Raw genomic sequence first — 18,799 nt, forward strand, 5'->3', positions numbered from 1 at the left:
AGTTGACCATGTCACAGATTTTCGGTTTCTCCGTCTGTAAACTGGGGATGCCAATGCCAATCTCCTGCTCCCAAATAAAGTAAGGGGTATAGAGATGGCTCTGCCTCTCTGCGGACAGGTGTTACCTGGCCTCAGAGGTCTCTGGGGCCTCTACTTCTAAGCCTCCAGAGGTTAATTCTCTGCCACAAAGAAAAGACCCTCCCAGCTGCTGTTTAAACCTGCAGGCTCTGTCCAGAGCCTTGAGGACAGGGCCTATTTTCTGAGCTTAGGGGATCTGGGGGACTTTTCTTCGCTCCCTCCCAGATCACAGACCTGGGGGTCCAAATCAGGGGTCATGATCTCTGACCCCCTTTCACAAAGGCCTCACTGAAGCAGCTGCCTCACCCCTTTAACAATATGGTTGAGTAATTGAGGAAAATAAACTTTCCTTGAAAAAAAGAAAAGGCTGTTTGGAGCCATTCACACACCGGGAACTGTCCCTAAGACTTGGGTTTGGTGCGTATGTACACGCCGGGTCTTACACACATTCCAGTAGGCTGCAGCTTTAATTACTTCTCAGCAAGCAGCCAGAAGGGTCCTACAGAACCGGGCATGACAGCCAGGTACGCCACAGGGAGGGGCACGTCTCCAGCCGCCGCCACTCGGCCTGGGAAAGCGTCCGCTTCAATTCAAAGGTATCAAATATTTGCCTAGCTGTTCAACATTTCTTCAAATAATATACTCACGGCTAATTCATATCGAGACTCGATGTCTTCATCTCTCCCAGGCCTCCCTCCTGGATTAGCGCGTCTTGTCTATTCTGGGAGAAAGTTGTCCTACATTCTAAAAATAGGCCCCGGAGTCCGGACACTGGCATGCATGGTCAGCGGGCGCTGTTTTGTTTATCTTGAGGGCTGTCCTCTGGGGGCAGCTGTTACAGCCCAGAGGCACACTCATGAGACAGCCAGTGTGTGCAGAAGGTGGGGTCCTCCCGGGATGTCTGCTCTGGCTGCTGCCATCCCAAGGAGGCTGTGGTCCACATGTAAGGATGCCACACCCAGCCTGGCTTTTGACCTCAGAGGGAAGTAAGTGCAAGGTCCTTTCTGCTCCACGTACGGGTCCTTTTCTTCTGCAACGTTAGAAGCCCAGGTTGTCCCTGTAGCAGCCAGGACCAGGCCAGAAGGAGGTGGCATGCTGGTTCAGGCCACTGGGGAGAGCTTAATAAAGGGACTTATTTTAAAAAGGGCCCGGGAAGGAGGGACAGCACCCCGCGACTAGCAGCAGTGGGGCTCTCCCCACCCCCATTCCCCCAGGTTGCAGGGCCCAGAGGGGAGAAGCTACCTGAGTCTGGAAGCCAAGATGGCTGTGCCATCTGACCACAGTGGTGATCTGGAGGCGGGGGGAAGCCTGGAGAATGGCCACCCAAGCACACCCCAGTCTCGTGCTAGGGTTCCCCAAACTCAAACCCACCCAGAAGGCAGAGCAGCATGTCGATGGTCCGGTAGGGGTGCTGCAGGGGGAGGTACACAGAGCAGGGGAGGGAGGGTGCAGAGGATGAGATGTTCAGAACCCTGTCCCTTTCTTGGGACCTCTCCACCTCCCGAGAGTCCTCCTGGCTCTCCTTGCCCCAGTCATTATGGCTCTCGTGGCCTCACCATCTGCATCTCTTCCTAACTCCCCTTCTCTTTGTTTCCCATATTTGAGCCATATCTCCCCCACTGCCCGTTCCCTGAGGCAGGACAGGGGCGGTGGGCACCATGCCCCTTTCCTGATTGATGGAGTTGTAGTGGGCCCAGCAGCTCACCCCCTATCACCCCCTGGGGAGGGAGAGCCGCTGTACCCTGGACACTGGCGTCAGAGGATTCGTCTCTTCCTTCTGTAAACTGCTCTAAATGAGGCCGATCGGGACTACTTCCATGTATCACTGCAAGGACTTCCTCGTCTGCTTCCTCTTGTCCTGTGTGCCATGCTGGCTTGGACCGAGTGAGGAGGAGTTGCCGAACCTCTAGCTGCCATGAAGCCCCCAGTGAGAGCCCCTCCTGGGCGCCTGTCCTGCACACATGCGGCGGAGTGTCTGTGCTCCGGGAGCATGGGTCAGGGGAGGCTGGACCCATTCACTCGGTCATTTGGCATAAGGTACCCAGAGCCCCGGTGCTTGGTCCCTGGGTGAGACCCTGGCTGTGTACATGGCAGGGAAGGATTTAGTGTCCACTCTTGGCAGATACAGAAAGGGAGGCCGTGGGCATAGTGGATAAACTCCTCGAAGCCCCAGCTTCCTTCTCTGTTAAATAGGATTGACATTCCCTGTCACCAGGCTGGCTTAGGGGTGATGTGAGATCACTGGCAGTTGTTAGGAGACAGCAACTTGTCCATAAACCTCAAATGAAGGGTGGGACCTCCCAGGAGGAGGCTGAGGATGTCACACAGAGAGTGGCGGTGGTCGTGGGACCTCAGACAGCCAGGGGAGGAACGGATGTGGGCCCAGATGGCCAGCCGTGTCTCTGGATTTAAATGGGATAAAATAACTCCCAGAATGAATATCGCCTCTACGAGGCATGTCCCCTTGTGAGGGCACCCCTACTAACGGATCTCCCCACAGCACAAAGAATGTTCTACTCTCCCAATCTGGGGATGATATAGACAGCTGGCTAATGCAAAATGAATTTTCATGTTATTTTTGCTTATTTTTTAAGTCCGTTGGGTGCATCGCGGCTGATCGCTGTTCTGACATTTTTCTTCCCTCATTAAGAAAGATGCCCCTGGTGAGTTACCTGTGCTGGGTTCAGAGCGGAAAATAAATATCGCTGGCATCCACTTTCCTGTGCTCTCTGGGTGTAATTAAGAAAGAGACACCTGTAGGAGAGAGAAAGCACAGGGCAGAAAACGGCCAAGCGGTTACTCGTCGCAAGAACTCCCCAGTTTGGGGGACCATCCCAAGGTCACCCCTTCTATGACCTCCTTCTGACCTGTTGGGGCTCCATCCACCTTTGCGCCCTAACGCCGTTCCATTTCAGTGTGGCTTCGTGTCCTTCAGTGTCTCTCCTCCCTGCTGTGGTCGACAGCTCTGTTCTTCCCTTCGCCCGAGGTACCTGCTTTCCTTTGGGGGACCCACCCTTCACGGGAAGCCCAGGTCATCTGGATGGACCCAGTCTGTGCCCCAGCGGTGAGCCAAGCCAGGACAGTCAGAACTCGTCTCAGGGCTCACCAGGAACTGCTTCCTGAGATACTCTTGGGCTGAAGCTCAGCCTGGGGCCAGAGCCATTTTGACATTAGGAAGAAATTGTCTTCAGAGAGAAGCCAAACAGGGATGCCTGGCTGGCTAAGTTGAGAGCGCATGCGACCTCTGATCTCGGGTCTTAGTCTGAGTCTTATGCTGGGGGTAAAGATTACTTAAAAAGAAGAAGGAGAGGTAGAGGGAGAAGAAGGAAAAAAAAGAAGAAGGAGAAGGAGAAGAAGGGGGAGGAGGAGAAGAGGAGGAAGAGGAAAAAGGAGGAGGGGAAAGGGAGGAGCTGGACAGCTGGGCCTCTCAGGAGAATTTGGGATCTGGCGTGCCGTGCGAGCCCTGGGTGCAGGGCTGCTGGACTTAGCAAACAGGCATGCTGCGGGCCTCCACCTCGCCTCACTCTCGCTGGGCCCAGCCACTGCCTACGGCTCAGGGAGCTGGTTGGTGGGTCTGTTGCCAGAGGAGGCAGGGGGCACCAGGGCACAGGCTCTGGGCTGCAGCTCAGGAGCATTGGTAATGCCCTGATTTCCGGTTTTACCCTCAGAGGTCGTCCCCAAATGGCACAGCTGCCAGCATCTTCAGTGGGCTGAGCCTCCACTTCTTGCTGGGTCTGAGGTCGGGGTTGACGGTCCTGTCCCCCGCCGCCCCCCACCCCCGTGCTCTCAGAACACAAGGGTGTGAGCCGCAGTCGTCCCCTTTCCTTTATGACCTTCCACCATAGTCACTGTGAGCGTCTGTAAGACACCGGGTGGGCACAGCCTGAGCTGCCGCTTCCTGACACCCCACTCCTCTGGTATTCTCTCGCAGGGTGCTCTGCTCCTTTCCTAGACAGCAGAGATCACCCTTTATCATTGTTAAGTGGTTTTCCTGTTTACTGGGTTCACTACTGTCTCTCCAGTAATCGTTCAGGTCTCAGAAGATGGAAACTTTTATTGTTTTTCTCCTAATGTGTGTCGGCACCTAAGTCGGGGATTGGCACACCGTGGGCCCTCGAGAAACATCCATGGAATGACCGAGTGGGCGGGCACGAGTGGGCCAGGGCCTGAGCCTGGTGCTGGAGGGCAGCAGAGCGGAAGGCCAGGTATCCGGGGCGTGGAGTGGTGAGGGGTGAAAGGCAGACCCTGCCCTCCAGAGAACCACGGCATGAGGCAGAGCGTGTGGAGTGTCCCAGTGTGGCCCGACTCAGAGCCCAGGGCTCTGAGAAGAAGACAGGAAGCGTGCTGGGTGGAAATGCTCCCTGGGCAAACTCTTGTGGCTGCAACACAGGGGACTGAAGAGACATGTAGAAAGGAGAGAAGGGGGAGTCCTGTCCGCTGCTTGCTTGTGTTCACCTGCTACTTTGCTCCTGGGTCTCGTCTCCCTGAGTAGAAAGTCAGCTCCCCGGGACAGACACCCCTGCGATGCCCCCTGTCCGTCCCGTGTCATTTGGTTCAGGGCTGGTCTGCATGGCAGGCAACTAACCATGCCCGTCCCCCACAGGACTTGGCTTGTGAGTGTTTAGAAAGCATCTACATAATGTCCACGTGTCCCGTGTGCAGTGCCCACGTTCAGGCCTGTGGTGAGTGGGGGTGGGCAGGGCAGCCCAATGGAGCATGACTTTACCCAACCAAGGAGTGCAGGGGCCACCTCAGCCGTCCGTCCCTGCACTAGTCACGCCTCACGGCTGGTCCCAGGGGCCCCTGGCATGAGGCTGGTTCTAGCTAGAGGAGAGGTGTAGACCATTAGGCTTCGGTTTGAATCCAACTTTACCACTTAGTGGCAAGCGGTGTGGATGAGTCCCTTGACTTCATCCACTTCCTGCACCTGAGGAAACCCCTGTGGGGAGGGGGAGCCTATGGACACTTGGGCCCCTGAGGAGGCCTCCTCTGTCCCTGTGAGGCCATCTCCCTGTGGCCACCCCACGCCCTCCACAGCATCCGAAGCTCCTGCCCCTAGTACAGCAGGGGCCGCTGCCTTCTCTGCCTCCCTGTCTGGTCATATGTCTTGAGAGGCAGGACCTGGTACCCCTGGTTGCTCTTCTTCCTCCCACCTCACTGCCAAGGGTTCAGCACTGGGCCTTGTGCCTTCTTGGTGCCCACAAGGCATTCGGTGAATGAACGACATGTGAATGACTCACAGGAATTCAATTGATGTTGTGGAATTACCGAACTATCTTCTAACTTCGCCCAAACTATCTGCCACCTCCCTTGGCAGGGAGGGGGCCTTTACTCCCTACCGGGAGAGGCAGGGAGCCCCACGCCTGGAGCCTCCGCTGCAGGACCCACCCCCAGATGCTCCCACAGGGACGCCCTGGGCCCCTCTTGTAAGCAGCTACCTTCGGCCTGGCTCTGGGGAAGCCTGGAGACTGCAGAGGCCCCCGCCTCCTCCGCTTGTGGACACATCCAGTAGATGGGAGGTTTGCAGCCACTGGCACAGCTCCCACTCCTGCTCATGTGGGACCAATGCTCAGCATCCATGATGCCCGAAAAAGGCTTCGTTAGCGAGGCTGCCCATGGGGAACCAGTCTCTGCCACTCGCGGAGCTGGGCAGCCCTGACAGCCAGGGCCCCGGGGGCAGAGGGCTGAGATTCTCACTTTAAATCTGGCCCCTCTGATGTCGGTCCAGTCCCATTCCCCAGAGATAAGCTGGCTCAGTCTGCCATCTTTCCAGATAGTTCCCGTGGAAGCAGAAATAGCCCAAATTCTAAGTGTCTAGACACTGACATATGGGGTTTCTTTATATTGTTTTCATACAGGAAAACTTGCTCTGAAAAACACAGCTACACACAGACACTTACATGCCCCACGCCCCGCACACAAAATCCTGACTTTCAAAATGCTCAGGGCCCTTCCTGAACTTGCGGGAGAGATGGCGTCATTGGTGTTTGTTCCTGAGTTTTAGAGAGCTTTCTTTAAACACACACACACACACACCCCTGACAATTTGTCTCCTCTCCTCTTCCCAGCAGTAGGGGGGTCTGGCTCTTGAATACGGATGGGCCTTTGCCACATGCTGGAAAATGAGGCATCAGTGTCCACGTGGGCTGTGAGCAGAGGACACACAGCCTGAGGCTGGGAGACATGAACCCTAGACAGGGAGCCAGGATAAGCTCTAGACAGACAGCCCAGGCGGGATGCTGGGGAATCTCTTCACCCTGGCTTGCCCATCAGGAAACTGGGAATGGTATTTGCGCCTTTCCTGGCCAGAGGTGAAAATCTCCGCAGAGGACTGGGTAAACAGAGGTTGCGGCTCTGACTTGGGAGGTGGGGAGTGGCCAGAATAAGCACGTGGCCTCCGGTACCAGCTATCTGTGCTTGAATATTGCTCTGCCCACTGCCAGCTGTGTGACCTCGGTGGAGCTCCGTAAGTTGTCATGCCCTGGTGTCCTCATCTATAAAGTGGGGAGGGATAATATGACATCATCGGGTTTGGATTAGGATGAGATGAGTTCATACACAGAAGTACTGACTGACACCCAGGGCCCGGAGCTCCATCAGGACAGCCTCCTCCTAGCAGGGTCCTATTTCAACCCAGACTCTTCTCTAGCATACAGCCCATGCCCTCAAGATCAGGCCTCCCAAGGGTTAGGAGAAAATTGAGCTTACTTCCACTTGTGGAAGCCTCCAGTATATTAAGTCATAACAAAATGCCAAGCCAAGGTTACATAAGTTAAGGTAAACTGAATACATTTACATAAAGCAAGTTAATGGCTTTCAACAGACACAACGAAGACTCCCTGGAAACCCTCCGTGGACACAGTGACAATAGTCTGCACTCAATGTTCATCAGGAACGAGTGGCCTGGGGAAAATGGCCCGCCCTCCCTTTGCCCTAGCCTGTCCATAACAGCGCTTGCCTGGAAGCATTTCTGGGGGAAAGTAGGAAGAACAGAAACAGCCTGGCTCCCAGCCTAGGCGGAGGCAGAGATGAAGGGAGTTCTTTGGAGCATGCTAACATGCTGGGCGGCCACAGGGTGGAAGCAGGCAGGCTGCCCCGCACAGGTATGTGCCCAGGGGCCATGGAGAGCCAGCCAGGACAGCCACACAGGGCCAGCCAGGGCCTTGTTGCAGGACTGGCCTCCTTGGGACACATGCTTGCTCCTCAACGATCCCAGGGTGGTCCAAGAGCCCGTGCAGGATGTTTTAAAATGACCTGTAGCTTTAATGACTCTGAAAAGTCTCAGTTCTTGGTGTATCCCCACGCTCCCTGGGACTGAGTGGCAGGAGCTCAGCTGTACCAGTCGAGTCGACACACAGCCTTCAGAATAGGACAGGAAGCTCCAGCTTCCCTCGCCGCCTGGCTCTCTCCTTGACCCCTCAGGACCTGGGCAGTTCTCCCTCTGTGTGACCCGCCCTACAGGTGTCTCAGGGCTCCTCCAGGAAGTACCTGGCTGGCAGGAGGGGGAGAATCTGGTTCTCACCTTCCTCCCAGAACCCCCACCTAGCTCCTGTGTCTTTCAACCCTGGCTGTGCATGACTGTCACCTGGGGAGGGGGCGGTCTTTAAAATGCTGACACCTGCTCCTTTTCCCACTCCAGGACAGCGGCACCTGCTAAACCAGTCAGGCCCGGTGTGGCTCCGTTGCAGATCTGACCCACTACAGAACTTCAGTCCAGGCTGGGGGCTGCTCCCGGAGCCCGTCTGAGCAGAGGACTAAGGTAGAGAAAGGCCACTCTCCAGTGCAGCCACGAGAGAAATGCTAGCCTGGGAAGACAGGTGTCAGGACATGGAGAGTCTTTGCACAGTGAAGGCTGTGGGTCAGATGGAGCAAGACTCAGCTCCAAAGCCAGCCTACTTTCACCAAGTACCGCTGTGCACCGAGTGCCTGCTCAGGCATTCTTCCCCTTCCTTCCTTGCCACAATGTACACATCTTTTCATGGTCATGGGCCCAGAGGGACAGGGAGCATGATGCCAGCAGGAACAGCCTGGGGTTCCAGAGTCTCTCCATCTCTGCTTGCTCCCAGGGAACTGAATGCCCAGACATCCTTTGGACTGGCGTGGAGGTTCCCAAACTTCAGCACACGAGAGTTCTACTGCGCAGAGCTGGAAGCCTGGAACCGTGTCTGGTGTCCCACGGGTGATCCCGGCGGGCCTTCAGGGTAACGCCGCTCAGTGTGTGCAGAGCCCTGTGGTGCCTCGGGACCACAGTCCTACAGCCCGGCCTCGGTGACCTGCTCCTCTGACCCCATATCACTTCCACTTCACTCCCCTTTCTCCCTCCTCTGGGGCCATCGAGACTTTTCTCTTGTCCCTCACCTGGCTGGATTTGTTCGGGGCTGCTGCCCCAGGCTCTATACCTGCGCCTGGGGCAAGGTTGGTGCCTGCCAAGCATTTGTTGTTCTTGACAAGTGCTGAGGATGGTAGGTCCTCTAGGAGCTAACAGTGAACTTGGGAGAATGGCTAGGACAGACAGGTCAGCACAGGACCCCTGTGGGAGGCTGCAGGGACACCCAGCCCCTGCAGTATTCATGTTCCCACAGTGCCGCAGAGCTGGTGCCCGGCGCTCCGCTTGGAGACAGGCTGTGGCCGAGGGATCCTGCGTGCGTCTCAGGGACTAGGCTTCTGCAGATGACAAGAGGAGTTGTGGATCAATAGCCCAGCTCCCTTGCCCTTCGGGGGGGTCTGAGAATTGCTCTATGTGTGACCCAGGGGTGAGGGTCCCTGCAGCGGAACCCATTCATTCCCCCACACTGGACTGGGCTCCTTCCGCGAACTGCCTCATGATGCCAGCCTCTCTCCCCCCACCCCCAGAGTGTTTGGAAAAGCACCCCCTTTGCTCAGTCTGCCCAGCAGCCTCTCAATGATGAATCCACCTGGGGCAAAGGAGGTGCCCTAAGGCTCTAATCACTGGATGTGGATATCATGCCCCAAAGAGGACAGCAGAGAGCAGGTGGTTTCTTTCAACCTGGTGTCAGATCTCAGGCTCCTGGGGAAAATAGCTCCTTTGGTTTCCTGGCTCCTGCCCCATGGACAGATTAAATCAAACAGGGTGAAAAAAAGTTGTCATTTGGAAAAGTCTTGTGGCCAAAGGCTGCAGGGGTTGGGGTCTGGGAGACATGGAGCTGAAATGTTTGGGGGAAGCAAAGGCCAGGGAACCAGCTCCATCCAGAACAAACTTCACAGCTGGGACAAAAGCGACAGCCACGGATAGAAGTGAAGAAAGTTTCGTGACTCCTCTCTCCCAGAGATATTTCCAAGAGCTTTATTTTTCTTGCCAGTTGGTTAAGAAGCAAAAAAGGAACAATAGATTCAAGCTGAAATAATTTGCATTTATGATGAACACAAGGAATATCTACCTTGCATTTTCCTAAAAAAGAAAAATTAAACCCCGTTTTTAATTAACTGATAAACTATTAATCAAATTTTTGCAATGTTAGGTGACACATTATTCATTTAGATAGAATGACTGTGAACTTAAACTAATCAAATCTGATTTGCCCACATAGGCTTGATTGAAATACATTTTAACTAGCATATACAAAGAGAAAATCTTGGATTTCTTACCTAATCTTCAGAGTATACTGCTGAGTTAATAAGGGCAGTTTTTTTTTTTTAAATGAGACCACCATTTCTTCATCTGCATATCAAAATCAAGAGGGACTTAATTGCAAAACACATATTCCTGAAATCTAATCATTACACTGCTTTAGGGTATTTTATTGAAGCATGTTAAATTATGGACAGAATATTAATGATGGAGCTAATCAAACCCAATTAGTCACTTCTAACAATAGTCACATAAATATACAAGTCAGGTACTAAAGTACTGTAGATATGATGTAAAATTGTTAAAATATTAAATGTATGGGATATTTATGAAATATTCATGTGGAATTTAAAGCCCAAAATTATCGGATAAGTCACTTTAAAGAAAACAAGTTAGGCAGTGTCCTACAATATTTGACTGGAATTCACAAGTTGTCACCTATTCTTCAGGTACATTCGAATCCAGGGGATTAGTGAGTCTATAATCAATCAATCAGCAAATTCTAATAAGATGACTTACCATATTCATGACCCAGGATTTCACTCTTGCATCCAGAGACTTTTTTCGTTCTTTTGTTTTCTGACTTTTTCAGGGCCTGCTGGAAGGGTAGGTCTGGAGTCTTGAGGCCTTGGGGAAGCTGGTGCAGGGGTAGATAGAGTGGTCTGGGGCCAGGCAGGACCCTCCCTCCTCACTCCCATCCCCAGGGCAAAGCCAGACAGGATGAGGTAGGGAAGCTACTGCTGGTGGGTGTCTTCCTCCTCCCATAGGTGAGGTTTCAGGAAAGGATGCTAAAAGGCCCAGGGCAGTTCTGGTCTTGGCCTATGAGGGATCTTGGTGGAAGATTCCAGGCCTGGGAGCTGGGCCAAAGCAGGTAGGCAGCATGGGATGTAGGAATCCCCCCTGCAGAGACCTCCCCTGATCCTGTTTTATTTCAAGCAAGGCTGCATAGTCCCAAACCAGCATCCACGCATGCCTGTGTGACAGTTTCACCACTGGCTGGCTCCCAGGACTTTCCTTCATAAAGGAGGCTGTCAAGCCTCACACTTCACCTTATTGGCCCTTGTCCTATCCTAGTATCCTATCCAGACCTCTGCTTTCCCCTCTCCTATCCTCTTTCTAGAACACTGTCCTCCTGCCTCTCATGCTGGAGTCTCAGCTCTGGGGTGAGAGTGGTCCTAGGGCACAGGGCCCAGCTCTGGCCAAACATCCCAAGTGAAGTCCCAGAACCCTAACCCCCGCCCCCTCCATCCATCTACCCATCTATCTATCCTACAAACACTTACCAAGAATGAGTACATCCCAGGCCCCATGTAAGACCTTCCTCTCTAAACTTGGGGAGCATAGAAATGAGGCAGAAATTGTGTAAATCATGTTGCTTTTTCCTCTACATCATGTATGCTCCCACTTCAGATAATGGCACCTCTGTTTTCCTTCAAAGAGCACCCACCCCCACTTTCAGCCTCTGAGGCTTGGGGGCTGCTCTACTTCCGGGACTCACAGTGGGGCAGGTGACCCAGGCCTGGCAGCAATACTCCATTCCTTCATCCCTGTGATCAGCTCGTAGGTGGGAATGTGAGTGGAGGGTAATCTTGGGGGCTTTGCTGGAAGTGCAAGGAAAGACACCCCTTTTCTGCTGGGGTGTCTTGGGAGCAGAGGTTGAGGCCGCAGCATGAACAGAGACGTGTTCACAGAGGAGAGAACAAGTCCTTAGGACATTGCTTGAGTCTGAATCCAGCTGTGCCCTGAGCTTCTACTTATCTGAGCCGATAAATCTCCCCTCTTTCTCTTTCTCTTTCTCTCTTTTTTTCCCCTTAGCCAGTTTGAGTTGTGTTTCCTGTCACTCGCAACCCAAAGAGTCATGGCTAATAGGAGAGAAACAGAAGAGATACTGTCTAGACTCTGAGAGACAATGTGGAGACGGGGGCGGGCGGGGTGGTGTCAGTAGCAGGACACAGCCTTGCCGTTTCTGCAGGCTTGTGCGACGGGAAGCTGGACAGAAATCTGCCTCTGGCTCTCGAAGCACTGGCAGGGCTGCGTCTTCACCCCCGGCTGCCCTTTGGTCACCCGTGACAGATGGCAGATGGAGTCAACGGTCACCCTGCCGGAGGTGGTCAGGATGTGGACACACTGAGCATCATGGTGGGGTTCAAGGCCCGGCACCTGGCTCAATGAGGAGTTGCAGATGTGCGCGGGTGGATAGATTTCCAGCAAGTTTCCATGCCGCACTAGTCCTGAAAATGCAAGCTCCTTCAGGCAAGAATCACCCTCTTGCCTGGCACCGTGGCCCTCCTGGGGGTAGGTCCAGCCTACACCTGTGGCTTTAGTTCCCCTAGTCCAGCTGTTCCTCAGTTTGCTTGCCCTCAAGCACCTTCCCCAGCCTCTGGAAGCCTCCAGTTTTTTGTCATTTCCTTCCGTAAGTCCCACCTCCATTGCCACTTCCTCCATGAAGCCCGCCCTGGTTTTTCCTAGCTCTGCTGGATCTCTCTCCATTCTTTTTTTTTTTTTTTTAAATAGGCTCCACAGCCAACGTGAAGCCCAACACAGGGCTTGAACTCTGAGATCAAGACCTGAGCTGATGAGATCAAGAGTCAGACACCTGACCCACTGAGCCACCCAGATGCCCCGGAATCTCTCATGACCTCGGCTTTCCATGCATTAGAGTGGGAAGGGGAAATCTTGGTGCAGAAGCTACATCCACATTTGGGTGGGGGCAGCAGCAGAAACTAAGGGCTAGACTGACATACCTCCGCCAGAGATGAGCAGGAGAATCAGCAGCAGGGCCATGAGACTCCTCATAAGGACATGGGAGCTGTTCACACCATACACTTCTAATCTCCAGGGAGGGGGCGATGCCCTTGACCCAGGGCTGTGACCTGGGTCCCCTACCAGACCATGAGCCCCCAAGGGCTGGTGGGGAGCTGGACTGTTCCTTCAGCCTCCCAGTACCGTAGGAAGAGTTGGTTGGCGGATAATTCCAGACTCTGAGGACTTCCTGGAGGCTCTGAGACCCTGTCCAGAGGTTCCCAAACCAGGCTCTAATTGACATTTAGTTTTGGGTCTGCATGTGGCCCGCATTTATGAGCCATTGGTACCTTGTTACACCAGGCTAAGCTGAAATTTCGTAAAGTACTGCATATAATTTTGAATATTTTTTAAAAAATCAGATAATCATGCAAAATCATAAACACTAGTTAACATTTTTGCCATTTCCTCCTTGGACTTTTTTTTTTTTTTTGAAATGCAGAAAGTAGCAGACGACATGATGTGGTGTATTCATTGCCCAATGATAGGCGCAGCGTGAATTCCAGGTGTCGAGTGTCCTTCTACATGTCTCCTCGGGCACGTGTGGAAGCAGTAGCCCCTTCAGCTTTGCTCTTCATTGACAAATTCGCATTCCACCATCATGCGGCTGAATTTCCCCAGATCTTCGCTGACACTTGGTATTATGACTTTATTTATTTTTTCTTTTCTCATGGGTGTGAATAGTAAGAGGTCATGGTTGATTTAAGGCAAATCTCCCCAATTGTTAGATGCCCCATGTGCCTTTTCAGGCGATTTTTCATCTCCTCTGTCATCACGTTGCTGGCCTCCCTCCCAAGATCGGGTCCCGCTGGAGGCAACAACAGCTGTTGGGGGTTTCGGGTAAGCAACTTAGCCTCCATGTCCTTGTCTGAGAAAGGACCAAGTAATGGCTCATTCATGAGTTTTAGACCATGCAGACAAGCTCTTTCAGCAATCAGGCCTGGGGTGATGCTTTCATTTTTGTCCAAAAGATGTGAGTCCAGAGTGCCATTTCAATTCAAGCGGAGCTTCTCTAGAAGCTGGGGTGGCAGAGAACAGTGAGCCCTCTCCCAAAGGAGGCTGAGGGGAAGGTAGGGGTGGGGGAGGAGTACAAGGGCCACATTCAGAGCTCCATTTTGTGGGGCTGGAGAGAACTTGTACTGCAGGGGCTCCTGTTGCCTCTTGACAGGCTTCCATCTGTCCTCCGTGCAGCCCGGGCAACTGACCTCTCCTACTTGGGGTCCTTGGCAGGCCTGTGAAGGGGAGGCAGGGCCCAGGGTCAGGTCAGCTGACATCACCAAAAGGAAGCACCTGCTGCGGGAACTGCATGTGACAGGTGATTTATTTCTGCCTTAGGTTCCCCAAAAGCCCCATCTTATCTCTGCTTTGCAAGGCCTCCTGAGCCCCAAAAGCAGAAAAACTCTGCTCCACTCAAGACAGGAGAGAACCATCTAGGTGACTGCCTGAATTTCCCTGGAAAATTTCCCTGGAAACACCATGAAGCAGTTTGTCAGCCATCAAGTCCCCATCAAGTTACCTAAATTTTCAGTTATCCAAAAAGCAGTATCAAATCACCTTCAAAGGCATCGTTTTCAAGAGTACAATCTGATGAGTTTTGGCAAATATCCACGCTTGCCTAAGCAGACTTATATCTTCCAAAATGCATCATTTCCATGGGTTTTGATCCTATTCGTTGAAAACACAAAACTGCAAGTCTTCCCAATCAGTGAGCGAGAACACTGACCCACATTAGTGAAGACCGGCGTCTGCTGGCTGGATTTTAACAGAAAACCTTTGCATAGTTGGTAGATGGAGTGGAAAGTGAGCCGGTGACTTAGTGATGCCTGTTCCCCACTTGGATCCACATATCTGTCTGAAGTGTCTTTTTAGTTATTAAACCGAGGATCAAGAACCAGGCTTCTGAACTGCTGCCTCACAAAGTGTTAATCAGGACTTTCAAAAATAATGAAGCACATTTAATCACATTGCCACTCACAAAGAATATCATAATTAATATGTGGATGAGAGCAAAAAGATTATGTTGTTAATAAATAAGTTATTTTAAATATTGTTTATCTCTATCTTCTCCTTGTAAAATGTGTGTTTTGTCTATGTCTTATAATAGACACTGTGATGTAATACCATAGGATACAGCAGACTTGTGGGCAAGGACTTGGATGCAGGTTGTTGGTTGGGGAGGTGGTTTGGGGAAGCGGGGGGAAAAGCCTTGGGGAGGGAGACAAGGGTACACTAGGGATGGTCTGGCTCACTCCCACAGAGGGTACATGAGGCATCACGTGGAATGTGTTCCAATTGTCCCATTGAGGGACGGGGAAGCTAGGAAAATTTCCACTGGGACACTTGTCTTCTTTTGGTTGGGAGTTGCCCTTGGGATGTCAACTTCCCACCACTTCTGGGCTCTCCTGAATATTGGCTAAGCCAATGTTGGACATTGGAAAGACATTGGAAGGCACTGAAAAAGCCTTAAGTCTAACAAGCAGTGAGGAGTCAACACTGTGGCCGGAAGCTCTCACCTGTGTGGGAAGGAGCCACAGTAACTGTCACTGAGCTCAGCCGTGAGCTGAGGAGATGCAGGGTGACCATTTTACAGTGTTCGCTAGAAGGTCTGTGTTTGTAAATGTCTGGCTGAAAATGTGCTGACACTGACTGGAGATGACTAAGCTGGAGACTGTTCGGAAGGGTGTGATCACCCAGTGACTGGGAATAACCGAATCCAAACTCTACCCTTGTTACCACCTGTGAAAGCATTCCTTTCCTTGGAGCGGTACACAGCAGCAAGATGGCAGTGCAGAGTTCCAGGAAGAGGAAGTTTGTGGCCGATGGGGAGCTGGCTGAAGATGGCTACTCCAGACTTGAGGTCTGAGTTACACCAGCCAGGACAGAAATCATTATCTTGGCCACCAGTACAGAGAATGCTCTTGGTGAGAAGGGCTAGCGGATCTGGAAACTGACTGCTGTGGTTCAGAAGGGGTTTGGTTTCCCTGACAGTGGGGAGAGCTTTATGCTGAAAAGGTGGCCACAAGAGGTCTGGGGGCTATCACCCAGGCCCAGTCTTCATGTCACAGGCTCCTTCCTAGAAGGCCTTGCTGTGCAGAGGGCCTGCTTCGGTGAGTTCTGTGCATCATGGAGAGTAGGGCCAAGGGTTGTAATGTCCTGATGTCTGGGAAACTCCAAGGCCAGAGGGCTAAATTCAGGAAGTGTGAGGATGACCTGACGATTCACATTGGGGACCCGTTGACACTGCTGTGGGCCATGTGCTGCTCAGACAGGGTGTGTTGGGCAACAAAGTGAAGATCATGCTTCCCAGGGACCCAAGTGCCAAGACTGGCCTCAAGAGGCCCCTGCCTGACCACATGAGCATTGTGGAACCCAAAGATGAGACACTGCCAACCACCTCCATGTTGGAACAGAAGTGGGGGAAGCCAGAGCCACCTGCCATGCTGCAGCCTGTACTCACAGCCTGGGCAGCTGGATATGGAGTCTGGATATTGCTTTGTAAATATCTTTAATAAAATCTTTGAAAAAGAAAAAAAAAAAAAACAGTGAAATCACACCTGCTCGTCCTAGCCACCATCCACCCCTTCTCCCTGGCATCCAGCCCAGATTATTTTGTGGGTGAACTCAGTTAAATCATTAAGGACCAGACCATAACCAAGCTGCCTACTGTCCCAAAGCACAAAAAAATAGACCTACTATGTTCCTAAAAAGAAAAACTTGCTATTGAATTTATGGTCATTCCCTTTGGATTAGTCTTCAAATTTAATGTAATCCCAATCAAACAAGGGGAAAGTTATTTTGTCAGGATTGTTAGCCTTTCTTTTAAAAACTCCTAGAAGACACCCCTTAATGCCTTTGAATTTCATTTTTAATCTACTTAATTGAGGTATAATCTCCATACCAAAAAAAAAAAAATATGCTGCATCCACTTAAAGCAGACACTTTGATGAGGTTGGTGGATGTAGGCACCTCTGGAAACAGCACCACGATTGACTTAGAGAGTATTTCCACCACCCCCAGAAGTTTCCTCATGGACCTCTGCAGTCCCCCTCTCTCTCTGCCCCAGCCCCAGCAACCACTGATCTATTTTCTGTCACCAGAGATTAACTTGAATTTTCTAGATTTTTCCATAAGTGGAATTATGCAGGATGCATTCTATGTGTCTGGCATCTTCCACTTGGCACAATTATCTTGTTATTTATCCACGTGGTTTGTTCATGTTTATGACCAAGTACTTTTCCATTGTCCAGATAAACCACATTTTGTTCACTAGTTATTGTGTCATTTAGGTTGCTTCCAGAGTTTGACTATTACAATAAACAATGAACATTCATGTATGAGTCTTTGTGGGTGTACATCAGTTTTCTATTGCTGCTGGAACAAATTACCACAAATGCAGTGCTTAAAACAATAGTCATTTATCACCCCACAATTCTGTATGCCGGAAGTCTGGATATACACCATTGCTCACCAGGATCTTCTGCTTAGGGTTTTATAAGGTTGAAATCAAGGTGTTGGACATCTTTGGCTTTCATCTGGAAGCTCTTTGGGGAGAGTCCAAGTTCATCTGTTTCCTTGCAGCTGTAGGACTAAGGGAAGCTCCCAGCCCAGGCCAGTCTTTGGGCTTAGAGACTGCTCTCTGGTTCTTACTCATGGCCACCTACATCTCAAAGCATCAAATGCACATCAAATCTTTCTTATAGTCAGAATCTCTCTGACTTCTCTTCTCCAGCTGGAGAAAATTCTCTGCTTTGAGGAGCTCATTTGCTTATTCTTGGCCTGTATGATACAGAATGATCTCCCTTAATTACATTTGCAAAACCCCTCTTGCCGTACTCATAGATTCCAAGGGATTTGAGTATGAACATCTTCGTAGGCCATTCTGTATACCACAGGATATGTGTTTTAACTTATCTTGAGTTAAATACCATAGTGGAGTGGCTACATTGCAAGGTAGGTGTGTATTTAACTTTACAAAAAAGAAATATGTCAGTTTGTATGTGAAAGTTCCATTTGTTCCATACCCTTGCCAACACTTGGAATTGTCAGTCTTTTTTATTTTAGCCATTCTAAATATGTAGTTTTAATTTGCATTTTCCTTATGACATGTGGTGTTAAGAACCTTTTCATGTGATTATTGGTTATTTGTATATATTCTTTTATAAACTATTTGAATATTTTGTCCATTTTTAAAAATCAGGTTCTTTATTTCCTTATGTCTGATTCTAAGTGTTCTTTCTGTGTTCTGGGATTAAGTGGTTTGGGAGATATATGTATTAAGAACATTTTATTACAGTCTATGACTCAACCTTTCTATTATGTTAACTCTAACTTTCCAAGTTAAACTTGGAAAATAGTTAAACTTTTTAATTATGATAAATTTTTTATCATTTTTTTCTTTATCATTTATGTTTTTTTGTATTCTAAGAAATCTTTGGTCGCACTAAAGTTACAAAGATTTTTCGCCTATGTTTTCATGTAGATTTTTAGCATTTGTAACTTTACATTTAGGTGTGTGATCCATTTCAAGTTAATTTTATGCATGGCGTAAAGTTGATGTTCTTTTTCTCTAATGGATGCCCAGTAGTTACATTTGTTGAACTTCTTTGTTCTTACTGATTTGCTTTGCCATCTTTGTCAAAAAGCAGTTGAAAATATATGTGTGGGTCTATTTCTGGACTCTATATCCTGTTTCATTTTTTATTCTTTTGCCAACACCTCCTTGTGTGATTACTGCAGATTAGAGTATGATTTGAAATCATGTACAAATACTCCAATTTTGTTTACCTTAAAAAAGTTGCTTTCAGGATGCCTGAGTGGGTCAGTCAGTTAAGCATCCGCCTTTGGTTCTGGTCCTGATCCCAGGATCCTGAGATGGAGCTCCACCCTGGGCTCCTTGCTCAGCAGGGAGCCTACTTCTCCCTTTGCCTGCCCTTCCTGCTTCTTATGCTTGCTCTCTCTCTCTCTTTCTCTTTGGCAAATAAATATAATCTTTTAAAAAATTGCATTAGCTATTATAGGTCATTTATAGTTCCACATGTGTTTCACAATTACCTTGTCAATTTCTACAAAAAATCCTGTTGGAATTTTTACTAGCATAGCTTTGAATCTGTAGATAAGTTTGGGGACAACTGACATTTCAAGTTTGTATTCAGACTTCCAATTCACAAATGGTATATGGCTCAATTTAATCAATGTTCTGTAGTCTTTATTGCAGAAGACTTGCATGTCCTTTGTTCTATTTATGCCAAGATATTTTATGTTTAACACCACCATTTTAGGTGATATTTAAAATTTTTCATTTTCTAATTATTCGTTCTCAAAATATAGTTG

General features: G+C 50.1%; 1 protein-coding gene and 1 pseudogene across 8 annotated transcripts; both read left to right on the forward strand.

Moving 5' to 3' along the window:
* Positions 1–580: 580 nt before the first annotated feature.
* LOC125090015 (uncharacterized) lies at positions 581–14,514 on the forward strand. 8 transcript variants are annotated; one of them, XM_047712564.1, is made up of 6 exons: positions 581–674; positions 7,718–7,837; positions 8,145–8,279; positions 12,912–13,107; positions 13,219–13,309; positions 13,805–14,514. In XM_047712564.1, the coding sequence occupies exons 3-6, from the start codon at positions 8,153–8,155 to the stop codon at positions 13,901–13,903; spliced, it is 513 nt and encodes a 170-aa protein (XP_047568520.1). In that variant the 5' UTR covers positions 581–674; positions 7,718–7,837; positions 8,145–8,152; the 3' UTR covers positions 13,904–14,514. The 8 variants fall into 8 exon arrangements, 6 of the variants coding, with proteins under 6 accessions (XP_047568520.1, XP_047568519.1, XP_047568518.1 ...); XM_047712563.1 differs by lacking the exon at positions 581–674 and adding an exon at positions 920–1,064; XM_047712565.1 differs by lacking the exon at positions 581–674 and adding an exon at positions 4,727–4,760.
* Positions 14,515–14,704: 190 nt separating this feature from the next.
* On the forward strand, positions 14,705–15,978 carry LOC125088539 (40S ribosomal protein S3-like; annotated as a pseudogene).
* The last annotated feature ends 2,821 nt before the right edge of the window (positions 15,979–18,799 follow it).

Source organism: Lutra lutra, chromosome 17, assembly GCF_902655055.1.
Source record: "Lutra lutra chromosome 17, mLutLut1.2, whole genome shotgun sequence".
Lineage (NCBI taxonomy): Eukaryota > Metazoa > Chordata > Mammalia > Carnivora > Mustelidae > Lutra > Lutra lutra.

Excerpts from the sequence above, each read along its gene's own strand:
- LOC125090015 (XM_047712561.1), top strand. The coding sequence starts at position 7,876 with ATGCTAGCCTGGGAAGACAGGTGTCAGGACATGGAGAGTCTTTGCACA. Across the intron at positions 8,280-12,957 it reads GATCCCGGCGGGCCTTCAGG|GCGCAGCGTGAATTCCAGGT; the intron begins GTAACGCCGCTC and ends GCCCAATGATAG. Across the intron at positions 13,108-13,218 it reads CAGATCTTCGCTGACACTTG|GCGATTTTTCATCTCCTCTG; the intron begins GTATTATGACTT and ends GTGCCTTTTCAG.